Source organism: Natator depressus, chromosome 7 (assembly GCF_965152275.1).
Source record: "Natator depressus isolate rNatDep1 chromosome 7, rNatDep2.hap1, whole genome shotgun sequence".
NCBI lineage: Eukaryota > Metazoa > Chordata > Testudines > Cheloniidae > Natator > Natator depressus.
Genome location: NC_134240.1, coordinates 1,007,223 through 1,022,124, shown reverse-complemented (window position 1 = coordinate 1,022,124; position 14,902 = coordinate 1,007,223). Strand labels below are relative to the sequence as shown.

At 47.2% G+C, this 14,902-nt stretch overlaps 1 protein-coding gene across 1 annotated transcript in view; it reads left to right on the top strand.

The window, feature by feature from the left end:
• Positions 1-14,902, top strand: part of IHO1 (interactor of HORMAD1 1) — a 76,349-nt gene that overhangs the window by 48,568 nt on the left and 12,879 nt on the right. Inside the window, exon 9 of the mRNA XM_074957282.1 lies at positions 13,578-13,710. Coding sequence (XP_074813383.1) covers positions 13,578-13,710 — 133 coding nt within the window. The remainder of the gene's footprint in view (positions 1-13,577; positions 13,711-14,902) is intronic.

The window sequence follows — 14,902 nt, the reverse complement described above, 5'->3', positions numbered from 1 at the left end:
CAGTGCCCAGTGCAGTCCTGGCCCATCCATGACAGGATCCTAGGTGCTACGGCAATACAAACAACAACAGTCACAGTGACAGAGCAGGAATGCGAGGTGGAGGTAGGTGGGGCCAAGATCTCCTCTTGTTCCTCATATTTCTTAGCTTTTCTGAGAGAGACAGGTGGGTGAGGGAATATCTTTTACTGGACCAGCTTCTGCTGGTGAGAGAGACCAGCTTTCGAGTCAGTCAGCATTATCACTACTCAGACAAGGCTCTGTTTCGCGATAGGAAGAGTGCTCTGCATCTTGGAATGTGACATTTCATTCATCTACATGCTGGAAATGAGTCTTCTCCAGGAGGCAGGCTTGGGTGGAACGAATTGCTTGACGTGCCTTCCGTTGCATCACTGCAGTTGAGTTGGCAGACAGCTTTGCTGAGCTGCAGGGCTGAGGCTGCATGGACATGCTGGCTGAGAACACAGAAAGGCAGCTTTATCCCACACTACATTCTGCAGTATGAAAACTTCAGATGGGTTTTTAACCAATCATTAAAATTCAGGGTGTACACAGGCTTATACTTAGTCCTGCTTTAGTTCAGGGGCTAGATGACCTACTACGGTCCTTCCAGCCCTATGTTTCTATGATTTCTACTACGGTGGGTTTTTTACCCTCCTTTGCACAGCAGTGGCGCCTTGGAGATTCTTCACTGTTGTTTTTCACTTTTTCCTCTATGTTTTAGTTTCTTTAGAGTCTGGTTTTGTTTGTTTGGGGGTTTTTTTGTTGTCGTCTTTGTAATTCAACATTCATTTTATACTTTTGACTTCTTTGCGCAAATCTTAGGGTTTTCCCTTCTTTTTTCTCAGCCCTCAGTGTCTGGATTTCTATACAGATCAGTGTCTAGGTTTCAGTTTATTACTATTTTTTCCTCTCACTTTTAAATCCCTTTCTTTATTCATAGATCTTTAAGACTAGAAGGGACCATTATAATCCACTAGTCTGACTTCCTACGTAAGAGGCCAGAGAACCTCACCTAGTAAATCTGGCATCAAGACCATAATTTCTGTCAGAGTTAGAAAGATATCTAGTGTGGATTTAAAGATTTCAAGCTATAGAGAATCCACCATATTCCTTGCTACATTGTTCCAATGGTTTAATTACCTTCAGTTAAAAAATTGGGTTTTATTACTATTCTGAATTTGTCTACCTACAACTCCCAGCCACTGGAGCTCCTCATGTCTTTTCCTGCTAGATTAAACCACTGTTTACTATTCAGTATCTTTCCTGTTGTGGCAGAGCTCCGACCTTGTCCCCATGGGTCCCGCACTTCCAGGCGGTTTATGCTGCTTCAGAGGCTCACTGCAACCCTCCACGTAGCCCTTCTCTCTAGGGCCGGGGATACAGTCTACTGAGCCCTTTTCATCATCATCCAGCAATGCAGGTTGGTGAGAGAGTTCCCACAGTCTCTGTTGTTCCTACGGCCTCATGCCAAAACAGTTTAGCCTCCTGTCCTGACAGGGGCCTGTTTTCCCCTCCCAGGAGGTGTTTCTGTAGTGGTGGGTTGGGGGAAACCCGGCCCCACCCCCTACTCCAGGTTCCGGCCCAGGGACCCTAATGGTAGCAGCTGTTGGCAGCCGACCTTTCACTGCCAGAGTTGCTACATTTCCCTGGGCCACTCCCTCACAGCTCTCCTGCTTCTCCCTTCTTCACCCTTACCTTGGGGCTCCCTTACCAATGACTTGAGGGTGTCTTCATTAACCAGCCCTTCAGCCACACTTCCTCTCCTTGGGTCCCCCCCCCCCACCTGACTGGAGTGAGCCCTTTTATATTATCAGAGGGGCCTTAATTAGAGTCAGGTGGTCACATTAGCTTAATGGCCTCACCTGACTCTTTGCAGGTTAATTGGAGTCAGGTGTTCTCATTAGCCTGGAGCAGCCCCTGCTCTGGTCAGTCAGGGAACAGAAAACTGTTAATCCAGTGGCCAGTATATCTGCCTTCTGCTACTCTGCTGTACCCAACTGGCCTGGGTCTATCACACTATGTAGATTCTTGTTGACCATGATCAAGTTGCCTCCTTTTCAGATTTCTCCTGGATAAACTAACTGGATCAAGCGTCTCAAGTCTCTCACTCGAATGCCTGTTTTCCCGACTTTGAATCAATCCTTTAGCTCTCTTCTGACTCCTTTTTGGAAGTGTGGACACCAGAATTAGACATAGTATTCCAGTAATGGTCTAACTAATATCATATGGCCAGGACAGAACAGATGGCCAGAACAGATGGCCAGGATCCCCTGGGGGACTAACATGAAGGGGAAGGGAGTCCAGGAGAGCTGGCTGTATTTCAAGGAATCCCTGTTGAGGTTACAGGGACAAACCATCCCGATGAGTCGAAAGAATAGTAAATATGGCAGGCGACCAGCTTGGCTTAATGGTGAAATCCTAGCGGATCTTAAACATAAAAAAGAAGCTCACAAGAAGTGGAAGGTTGGACATATGACCAGGGAAGAGTATAAAAATATTGCTCGGGTATGTAGGAAAGATATCAGGAGGGCCAAATCGCACCTGGAGCTGCAGCTAGCAAGAGATGTCAAGAGTAACAAGAAGGGTTTCTTCAGGTATGTTGGCAACAAGAAGAAAGCCAAGGAAAGTGTGGGCCCCTTACTGAATGAGGGAGGCAACCTAGTGACAGAGGATGTGGAAAAAGCTAATGTACTCAATGCTTTTTTTGCCTCTGTTTTCACTAACAAGGTCAGCTCCCAGACTGCTGCGCTGGGCATCACAGAATGGGGAAGAGATGGCCAGCCCTCTGTGGAGATAGAGGTGGTTAGGGACTATTTAGAAAAGCTGGACGTGCACAAGTCCATGGGGCCGGACGAGTTACATCCGAGAGTGCTGAAGGAATTGGCGGCTGTGATTGCAGAGCCCTTGGCCATTATCTTTGAAAACTCGTGGCGAACGGGGGAAGTCCCGGATGACTGGAAAAAGGCTAATGTAGTGCCAATCTTTAAAAAAGGGAAGAAGGAGGATCCTGGGAACGACAGGCCAGTCAGCCTCACCTCAGTCCCTGGAAAAATCATGGAGCAGGTCCTCAAAGAATCAATCCTGAAGCACTTACATGAGAGGAAAGTGATCAGGAACAGTCAGCATGGATTCACCAAGGGAAGGTCATGCCTGACTAATCTAATCGCCTTTTATGATGAGATTACTGGTTCTGTGGATGAAGGGAAAGCAGTGGATGTATTGTTTCTTGACTTTAGCAAAGCTTTTGACATGGTCTCCCACAGTATTCTTGTCAGCAAGTTAAGGAAGTATGGGCTGGATGAATGCACTATAAGGTGGGTAGAAAGCTGGCTAGATTGTCGGGCTCAACGGGTAGTGATCAATGGCTCCATGTCTAGTTGGCAGCCGGTGTCAAGTGGAGTGCCCCAGGGGTCGGTCCTGGGGCCGGTTTTGTTCAATATCTTCATAAATGATCTGGAGGATGGTGTGGATTGCACTCTCAGCAAATTTGCGGATGATACTAAACTGGGAGGAGTGGTAGATACGCTGGAGGGTAGGGATAGGATACAGAGGGACCTAGACAAATTGGAGGATTGGGCCAAAAGAAATCTGATGAGGTTCAATAAGGATAAGTGCAGGGTCCTGCACTTAGGATGGAAGAATCCAATGCACCGCTACAGACTAGGGACCGAATGGCTAGGCAGCAGTTCTGCGGAAAAGGACCTAGGGGTGACAGTGGACGAGAAGCTGGATATGAGTCAACAGTGTGCCCTTGTTGCCAAGAAGGCCAATGGCATTTTGGGATGTATAAGTAGGGGCATAGCGAACAGATCGAGGGACGTGATCGTTCCCCTCTATTCGACACTGGTGAGGCCTCATCTGGAGTACTGTGTCCAGTTTTGGGCCCCACACTACAAGAAGGATGTGGATAAATTGGAGAGAGTCCAGCGAAGGGCAACAAAAATGATTAGGGGTCTAGAGCACATGACTTATGAAGAGAGGCTGAGGGAGCTGGGATTGTTTAGTCTGCAGAAGAGAAGAATGAGGGGGGATTTGATAGCTGCTTTCAACTACCTGAAAGGGGGTTCCAAAGAGGATGGCTCTAGACTGTTCTCAATGGTAGCAGATGACAGAACGAGGAGTAATGGTCTCAAGTTGCAATGGGGGAGGTTTAGATTGGATATTAGGAAAAACTTTTTCACTAAGAGGGTGGTGAAACACTGGAATGCGTTACCTAGGGAGGTGGTAGAATCTCCTTCCTTAGAGGTTTTTAAGGTCAGGCTTGACAAAGCCCTGGCTGGGATGATTTAACTGGGAATTGGTCCTGCTTCAAGCAGGGGGTTGGACTAGATGACCTTCTGGGGTCCCTTCCAACCCTGATATTCTATGATTCTATATACATTGGTAATGCCACCTCCCTACTGCTATGTGGTATTCCCCTGTTTATGTATATCAGGCTGGAGTTAGCACCCTTATCAACAGCATGGCCCTGGGGGCTCATGTTCAGCTGGTTATCTGCCATGATCCCTAGGTTGTTTTCAGTGTCACTGCTTTCCAGGATACAGTCCCCCATTTTGTAAGTGTGACCTGCATTCTTTGTTCTTTGATGTATGACCTTGCATTTCGTTATGTTAAAATGCATTTTGTTCAAATGAGCCCACATGACCAAGTAAACCAGGTTGGTCTGTGTAACTGGCCTGTCCCCAACAATATTTACCACTCCACCAATTTTAGTGTCATCTCCAAACTTTACCAGCAATGAATTTATATTTTCTTCTAGATTATTGATAAAGATTTTGAATACCACATCGCTGAGAACAGATCCCTCTGGGACCCCACCAGAAATACTCAGTTGGATGATGATTCTCCATTTACAATTACTTTTTTGAGATCTATCCATACACCAGTTTTTAACCCATCTTATAGATCCTATAACTGATTTTCAATAGTGCTAATTTTTTAATCAGACTCTCACGTGCAACGAAGTGCAGTGTTTCATAGATGTCTGTTAGGCCACTACCGTTACCTGTCTCAGCCAAATGCACAATCTTCTTTGGAAAGAATCAGGTTTGTTTAACAAGACCGATTCGCCATAAAACCATGTTGACTGGCATTAATTATGCTGCCCGCCTCTATTTCTTTACTGAGTGCATCCCAGATTGGCCTTCCCATGATTTTGCTCAGGACTGGGGTTGAACTAACTAGCCTATAACCTTAATTCTCTGGTCTGGTTGTTCAGTTTCACTCTTTTCTCTTGTGCATATCTTGGCTGGTCAAAAGGAAGATCCTTTCCCCCCCTTCCCACAGCTCTGTAGCCTTGTCCTAACTACAAACAAAGAAAGGATTGCTGTAGTTGGGAATAAAGTATACAAAACTGTTAAGCTCCAAGTTTGGGATCCCAATTTCCATGTATTCTCTAAAAGGATTAAAAATTATATCACTCCTGTGTTGACAAGCTGTAAGTGATCTTGAACTGTGGGATGGAATAACCTATGAAATCACTATAGTAGGAAAGGCCAGGAGTAGCAAAAGATTTGGATTAAAGGCAAGTCTGTGCTATAACTGGACCAGTCCGTAGAGTTCATTCATTTGCTGGTAGGAAATTCCTCTTAGATAATAACAGCAATACCCTGGTCCTAGCCATTTGTCAATGCACAGGGATTAAGGGTATGTCTACACCACCAATGAAGGTGTAATTGTAGTGCAGGGAGGCATAGAATCATAGAACCATAGCTTTAGAAGGGACCACTGTCATCTAGTCTATCCCACAATGCTAGCTAGATACCCATTTAGCTAGTACAGGTAACAAAAGTCACATAGCCATTGTGGTGTGGGCTAGTTGCCTGAGTACACGCCCATACCCTGGGTCCCTGCCAGGCTGGTATTGGGGCACATAAGGGTCAGGGGCCAGCTAGTGTTCCCACCAAGCCACGGGCAGCCCCACAGCGGCACCGTCAGGACGTGCCGCCCACAAGCCCCAGAGTGACCGTGTCTTTCAGCCCTCTGGCCAAGCGCCCTATGTAACCCCAGGGGTTAGCCCAGGAAGCTGTTTGGGTAACCACATAGACTTTGCTCTGCTGTGACTTCAGACCTCACCTTGTCTCCTGATCTCAGCCTGACTCTGCCCCTGACTCCGGCCTGGCACTATCTCTGAGCCCTGCTCTCTGCGCCAGGCCTGGCGCTGTCTCTGAGCCCCGCTCTCTGAGCCCAGCCTCGCTGTTTACCAAACCTGGCTCTTGCGATTCCTCCAACTGCTGCTCAGCGAGTACCATCCCTGATGTGCAGACCCCAGCCAGCTGTGACTTCTAGGCCAGACCACCTATGCCCTACTCCGTTACAGGCCGGCTAGCCTGCAGTGAAATCCCTGCCACTAAGTCCTCAGTGTTATCCATGCTCGCTAGGTGAGAGCTGGCCCAGGTGTGTCTGCCCGTACTACTCCTCTACCTTCACTTGTGGCGTAGCCCTGCCTTAAGCTGCCATATTCTGATCACTGAGCTAAATACCAGGTGTTTGCTGCATGTGAGGAGAGGGCCTGTCGGCTTCAGAGTCAATGAAAGGGCGATAGCATGGCAGGGCAAATAACGCCCCCATGAAGCTCTCACGGTGGAGATGAGAGCTCACAAACTTTCCTTTCAAGCTGGTGTTAAACACTGATGCATGGAGATGTGCTGGGTACATGCATCAAATGCCCTGGATGTGAGGCCAGCTCTTTCGCTACTTGGGATGACATGAATAGTAGAAGGGGCAAAGGATGAACTCGTGCCTGGAAGGTACTGTAGCAATGTAGTCTGGATCTCCTGGCTTCCAAGGGACTCGACTCGGCTGGTCTGTCCTGCCGGGCTGCGCATATTTAACAGGAAGGCCAGCGTTCCAACACGTGTGATGGTGCAAGTGGCTGCTCTAGCTGGGGCTCTCTTGGAACAGGTGCCTCCTTGCCCCCAGCCCCCTGAGTGCGCGGTGGGCTGATGAGGTCAGGGTGGCTTAGCAGGTGTCACAGAAACTTGGTGGAATTAGGATAATCAGTGGGCTGTGGTCATACCAGGGTATAATATATACAGGAATGACAGAGTCGGGTGTGGTGGTGGGGGAGTGGCATTATGTTAAAGAAAGCAGAGAGTCAAATATGGTAAACAATTTATATCAAACAAACTGAACCACAGAATCTATGGATAGAAATTTGATGTGTGAATAAAGAGCACTGCAGCAGAAATACGCTACTGACCCCCTGACCAGGATGGTGACAAAGCACCCCATCACCGTACCATTTAACTAGACAGAGATGAGGATCCTTGTTGGATAGAGATTAAAAGGAGCTGTCAAAAGGGTTAAATGCCTGCAAGCAGCATGGGGACTATTTACAAATGCCATAATATAGGATCAGATGAAATGTGTACCCTAAACCAGGAAAGACAATAAGAGGACCAAAGGAGTGCCACCGTAGCTAAACAGCAGAGTAATAGATGCCACTGGGGCAAAAGGCATCCTTTAAAATGTGAAAGTCCAATCCTAGTGAGGATAGTAAGAAGGAGCACAAACTCTGGCAGTTTGAGTGTAAGAGGATAATACAGCAGGCCAAGAAAGAACTTGAGAAGCAACTTGCTAAAGAAAAGATGCAGCACAAAAGGGTAAGAATGTTTTTAAGCACATCAGAAACAGGAAGCCTGCCAAACAGGCACTGGGGCCACTAGACAGCCAGGATGCTAAAGGAGCACTCAAGGAAGACAAGGCCATTGCAGAGAAGCCAAATTAATTTGTTGCATTGGTCTGCACTGCAGAGGATGTGGGGGAGATCCTACATCAGAGCTATCCTTTTGGGGAGACAAATCTGAAGTACTGACCAATAGAAGAGGTGTTAGAACAAACTGATAAATTAAACAGTAATAAGTCACCAGGCCCAGATGGGATTCACACAAGAATTATAGAATCATAGAATATCAGGGTTGGAAGGGACCTCAGGAGGTCACCTAGTCCAACCCCCTGCTCAAAGCAGGACCAATCCCCGACTAAATCATCCCAGCCAGGGCTTTGTCAAGCCTGACCTTAAGAACCTCTAAGGAAGGAGATTCCACCACCTCCCTAGGTAACCCATTGCAGTGCTTCACCACCCTCCTAGTGAAAAAGTTTTTCCTAATATCCAACCTGAGTTCTGAAGGAACCCAGCTATGAAGTTGCAGAACTACTAACTATGGTATGTAACCTATTGCTGAAACAAGCCTCTGTACCAGATGACCAGATAGCTAATGTAACACAAATTTTTTAGAAGGGCTCCAGAGGCTATCATGGGCATTACAGGCCAGTTAGCCTAACTTCAGTACTGGGAAAATTGGCAGAAACTATAGTAAAGAACAGAATTGTCAGAGACAGAGATGAACATAATTTGTTAGGGAAGAGTCAACATGGCTTTTGTAAAGGGAAATCCTGCCTCACCACTCTACTAGAATTCTGTGAGGGGGTCAATAAGCATGTGGACAAGGGTGATCCAATCAATATTGTGTACTTGGATTTTCAGAAACCCTCTGACACGGTCCCTCACCAAAGGCTCTTCTGGAAACTATGTAGTCATGGGACAGGAGGAATGGTCCTCTCATGGATCAGTAACTGGTTAAAAGATACAGGAAACAAAGGGTAGGAATAAATGTTTGGTTTTCACAATAGGGAGAGGTAAACAGCAGGTCCCCCAAGGATCTGCATTGCGACTTGTTCTGTTCAGCATATTCATTAATGATCTGGAAAAGGGAGTGACCAGTGAAGTGACATCATTTGCAGATGATACAAAATTATTTAAAATAATTAAATCCAAAGCTGACTGCAAAGAGCTACAAAGGGATCTCACAAAACTGGGTGACTGGGCAAAAAACTGGCAGATGAAATTCAAGGTGGATAATGCAAAGTGCATAGCAGTGGTTAAAAAGGCAAACAGAATGTAAGGAATTATTAGGACGGGGATTGAAAATAAGGCAGAAAATATCATAATGCCACTATATAAATCCATGGTGTATCCAGACCTTAAATACTGTGTCTGGTTCTGATCACTCCATCTCTAAAAGGATATAGTGGAACTGGAAATGGTTCAGAGAATGGCAACAAAGATGATCAACAGCTTCCATACAAGGAAAAATAAATAAGACTGGGAATGTTCATCTTGGAAAAGAGACGACTAAGGGGAGATATGATAGGGGTCTATAAAATCATGACTGGTGTGTTAATTGAAGAGAGAAATGCTATTTACCCTTTCCTGCAATACAACAACCAAGGATCACCTGATGAAATTAATAGGCAGCAGGTTGAATACAAACGAGAGGAAGCACTTTTTCACACAACATACAATTAACCTGTGGAACTCACTGCCAGGGGAAGTTGTGAAGGCCAGAAGTATAACTAGGTTCAAAAAAGAACTAGATAAGTTCATGGAAGACAGGTCCCTCGATGGGTATTCCCCAAGATGGTCAGGGATGCAACCCCATGCTTGAGGCCATGCTAAAACTCTGACTGCCAGAAGCCGGGAGGGGAAGCCTGGTGGATCATTCCCGCTGCCTTGTTCTGTACACCCCTGTACACCCTCTGAAGCTCTGGCACTGGTCTCTGTCAGAGACAGGATACTGGCCTAGATGGACCATTGGTTTGACCCAGTCTGGCCGTTCTTAGGTTCTTATGCTTTGAGGGCACATATAGCTGTACGACTTTTACATTAGTGTGGAGCCCTCGAATAAATGTAACTGGTGGAATTATTTTGTATTGCAAAACATTCTATTTCGAAGTGACTTTGGCTGTTGAATTAGTATTTGTTTTATTGTTGTTACATTTTGGTTAAAGGAGGTGCCCTCTTTAAGAAGAGGTGGGGCACTGGATGGCAGAGGGAGTCTGAAGGAGACGGCGTAGCATGTGGCACATTTTGCCCGTGTATCCTGTGTACCTGTGCCACTCCAGAAAGGTCAGGACTTAATTTAATTGACTCCTCTTTCCAGACAGCAGCCTGGTTCTTGAAAGTGCAACATTAGCTCTAGCTCTTCTTGGCGGACGGGCTGCTGGAAGTTTTTGCTCGTGCACTACAGGTCGCCTTTCATGCGAAGCCACCAGTCAGAACCCCGCCCAGCTCACTAGCCTTCCAAGCTGTCCCATCTAATGGAGACTTGGTGCCCCTGTATGAGATGAGTTTGGTGGGGCTCAGCTCCAGGTTTATTCACACGGCTTCACCACCAGGCTTTGGACTAATAACAATGGTGCCTATTTGTCAGCCTAGTGGCATAATGCTGCCCTCAGGCAGACAGTGGGCAGAGAGGGCTTTTTAAGGTCCACATCCTCTGGCTTTTTGGCCCCATTTGCTGCAGCTGCCTGTGCGGGGCTCTGTGGCTAAGCACAGTGGGGCTGGCAGTCGTTCCCCTCCTGCCAAGGTGTGGCCCTGTGAGGCTCTGTGCATGAGGCGAGTCAGGGTGCAAGTGTAACCCACACACATCCTGGGTGTGGTGCTCTGACCCCTCTGGTCTGCTACAGCCTGAGCTTTGCGCTATGTGGCTCTTCGCTCATGCGGTAGAGGCTCCTGCATTTAGCTCCAGAGGTCCCAGGTTCAATCCCACTCACTGACGGCTGGGGTGTGTCCGTGTTACACAAGGCAGAATCTTGGGGGTCGGGGGGAGGCTGAGGGCTAGTAACTAGCAGCAGCAGCAATGCTGCCGAGGTGGGGTCCTGCTGGGCACCTCGTTGTGAGGTCAGGGTGGGATCACTTTGAGGTTTGGCCCTCCTTCCTACCTACACATGCAGCTGATAACTTCACTGGGGCCGTGCATCTGCAGAGACCTCACTTGCCTATCGTTTAACTGCCAGCTGAAGTGACACTGGTATTATGTTTCCATGGTAATATGTGTGTCAGTGCTGTTATTTTGGGGGCTAAGAATGTCTGTACAAAGGAAAACAAAATAAGAAACCTTGTCAGGTTTGTCAGGTTTAGAAAGTTTTCTGCTATTGAAAGTAAAGAAAATGTTACCAAACATTTCCCACTTTTCCTCTTCTCCCCTGCCCTTACACACTGGGGTGAAACCCCTGGGTCACGTGTTCTCGTGGCCTCCGTGCTGGAAAGCCCAGCAACTGACTCCAAACTCTGCCTTGCAATCCAGAGTACAAGCTAGAGCCTTACCGTGCACCTTCACTATAGTGCCCTTTGGCTGTAATGAACCGAACCGGGTCCCTGAATCCCAGCCCCCACTCTGACAACCCCACCCCCACTGCCTGGGGCTGACGTTTTGATTGTCCTTTCACTATAACGAACAAAAGGCTTGGACCCGACAGGTTCTTTATAGCAAGGGTGTTCTGTGCTTGGTATGAGGCCATCCAGTCCCAGTCTAGAGGACTACACAAACCAGTCCCTGCAAAGCCCAGGGGGCTGCGTCCTGGGAGAAGGTGGAACACCTGGAAAAACAATGTGAGTTGCTGCAGAGAAGGCAGAAGAGCTGAGCACCTGTCATTCCCACCATCCTCTGGGGGAGCTGGGCCTGCTCAGCGCCTCTGAAAAGCAGGCCAGTGACAACTCAATGCTGTGCTGTTAGCAGGGATCACTGGAGATGACCCAAATGTTTGTCAATTGATTACTAAGCATGCAGGCAGCTGTCTGCAAAGGGTGGGAGTGTGTGAGCTTCATTTCTCACTGCAGAGGGCTCAATTAAACTTGTTCCATGGTTACAAACAGCCTGGCACCCAGCTGCAGATGCGTTGCATCCGAGAGTGCTAAAGGAGTTGGCGGATGTGATTGCAGAGCCATTGGTCATTATCTTTGAAAACTCCTGGCAATCGGGGGAGGTCCCGGACAACTGGAAAAAGGCTAATGTAGTGCCCATCTTTAAAAAAGGGATGAAGGAGGATCCTGGGAACTACAGGCCAGTCAGCCTCACCTCAGTCCCCGGAAAAATCACGGAGCAGGTCCTCAAAGAATCATCCTGAAGCACTTAGAGGAGAGGAAAGTGATCAGGAACAGTCAGCATGGATTCACCAAGGGAAGGTCATGCCTGACTAACCTAATTGCCTTCTATGACGAGGTAACTGGCTCTGTGGATGAGGGGAAAGCAGTGGACGTGTTGTTCCTTGACTAGCAAAGCTTTTGACACGGTCTCCCACAGTATTCTTGCCAGTAAGTTAAAGAAGTATGGGCTGGATGAATGGACGATAAGGTGGGTAGAAAGTTGGCTAGATTGTTGGGCTCAACGGGTAGTGATCAATGGCTCAAGTGGAGTGCCCCAAGGGTCGGTCCTGGGGCCAGTTTTGTTCAATATCTTCATAAATGATCCGGAGGATGGTGTGGATTGCACCCTCAGCAAGTTTGCAGATGGCACTAAACTGGGAGGAGTGGTAGATACGTTGGAGGGCAGAGATAGGATACAGCGGGACCTAGACAAATTAGAGGATTGGGCCAAAAGAAATCTGATGAGGTTCAACAAGGACAAGTGCAGAGTCCTGCACTTAGGGCGGAAGAATCCCATGCTCCGCTACAGACTAGGGACCGAATGGCTAGGCAGCAGTTTGGCAGAAAAGGACCTAGGGGTGACAGTGGATGAGAAGCTGGATATGAGTCAACAGTGTGTCCTTGTTGCCAAGAAGGCCAATGGCATTTTGGGATGTATAAGTAGGGGCATTGCCAGCAGATCGAGGGATGTGATCGTTCCCCTCTATTCGACATTGGTGAGGCCTCATCTGGAGTACTGTGTCCAGTTTTGGGCCCCACACTACAAGAAGGATGTGGAAAAATTGGAAAGAGTCCAGCGGAGGGCAACAAAAATGATTCGGGGGCTGGAACACATGACTTATGAGGAGAGGCTGAGGGAAATGGGATTGTTTAGTCTGCGAAAGAGAAGAATGAGGGGAGATTTGATAGCTGCTTTCAACTACCTGAAAGGGGGTTCCAAAGAGGATGGATCTAGACTGTGCTCAGTGGTAGCAGATGACAGAACGAGGAGTAATGGTCTCAAGTTGCAGTGGGGGAGGTTTAGGTTGGATATTAGGAAAAACTTTTTCACTCGGAGGGTGAAACACTGGAATGCTTTACCTAGGGAAGTGGTAGAATCTCCTTCCTTTGAGGTTTTTAAGGCCCGGCTTGACAAAGCCCTGGCTGGGATGATTTAGTTGGGGATTGGTCCTGCTTTGAGCAGGGGGTTGGACTAGATGACCTCCTGAGGTCCCTTCCAACCCTAATATTCTATGATGCTATGAATGATGTGTATCGATGCATTGTTCTGCATGTCCCCCAGCAAAGTAACCAAGTTGTGGGGCTCTCTTTGCTGGCTGGGTCTAGCCTTTGCCACTTCTACCTCCTTTTGCAGCCTCTCAGAACTGATTGCCATGCTGCCCGTCCACGTGCATGGCCCATGGCTAGGCCCTGTGGAATGGAGAGCACTCCCGCGTTTCCGATGCCAAGGAGAACCTCATGGCATGGCTACAGAAATGAGAGATGGAAAGGGCTTTGCTCAGCTATGCTCCTCTCTCCCCTGCCGCTGCCCAGACAGGGTCAATCCCTGCAGTCAATGCTCCAGGGCAGTTTTCAGGAGCGCATTAATCAGGGTTGCCAGCTCTCATAAGCACTGTGACTTTGGCCTTATTTGTGGACTGTCTCACAGGGATGTGAAAATCTGCGGTCTTCACCGGATTTGAGAGATACAGAGACTGACCAGCAGCCTTGTGGAAGGTGCACTACTAAACAGCAAGCCTCTTACGCCACAAGCTCTATCTTGTTCAGATTTCACCAAGAAGGTTAGTGGCGATTGGACATCATAGCGAATGCCAGTGAAAATGAGGTAGGATCAGAGTCTAAAATAGGGAAAGAACAAGTCAAAAATTACTTAAACAATTTAGCTGTCTTCAAATCACCAGGGCCTGATGAAATGTATCTGAGAATACTCAAGGAGCTGGCTGAGGAGATATCTGAGCCATTAGCGATTATCTTTGAAAAGTCATGGAAGATGGGAGACATTCCAAAAGACTGGAAAAGGGCAAATATAGTGCCCATCTATAAAAAGGGAAATAAGGACAACCCAGGGAATTACAGACCAGTCAGATTAACTTCTGTACCCGGAAAAATAATGGAGCAAATAATTAAGCAATCAATTTCCAAAGAACTAGAAGATAATAAAGTGATAAATAACAGTCAGCATGGATTTGTCAAGAACAAATTGTGTCAAACCAACCTGATAGCTTTCTTTGACAGGGTCTTGTGGATAGGGGGGAAGGCGGTAGACGTGGTATATCTTGACTTTAGTAAGGCTTTTGATACTGTCTCGCATGACCTTCTCATAAACAAACCAGGGAAATGCAACCTGGATGGAGCTACTATAAGGTGGGTGCCTAACTGGTTGGAAAATCATTCCCAGAGAGTAGTTATCAGTGCCTCATAGTCATGCTGGAAGGATATAACGAGTAGGCTCCTGCAGGGATCGGTTCTGGGTCCTGTTCTGTTCAATATCTTCATCAATGATTTAGAAAATGGCACAGAAAGTTCACTTATAAAGTTTGCGGACAATACCAAGCTGGGAGAGGTTGCAAAGTGCTTTGGAGAATAGGATTAAAATTCAAAATGATCTGGACAAACTGAAGAAATGGTCTGAAGTAAATAGGATGAAATTCAATACGGACAAATGCAAAGTACTCCATTTAGGAAGGAGCAATCAGTTGCACACATTCAAAATGGGAAATGACTGCCTAGGAAGGAGCACTGCGGAAAGGGATCTGGGGGTCATAGTGGATCACAAGCTAAATATGAGTCAACAGTGTAACGCTGTTGCAAAAAAAGCAAACATCATTCTGGGATGTATTAGCAGGAGTATTGTAAGCAAGACACGAGAAGTAATTCTTCCACTCTTGTCAAGGTTCCTTCCCCATTCTGAACTCTAGGGTACAGATGTGGGGACCTGCATGAAAACCCCCTAAGTTTATTTTTACCAGCTTA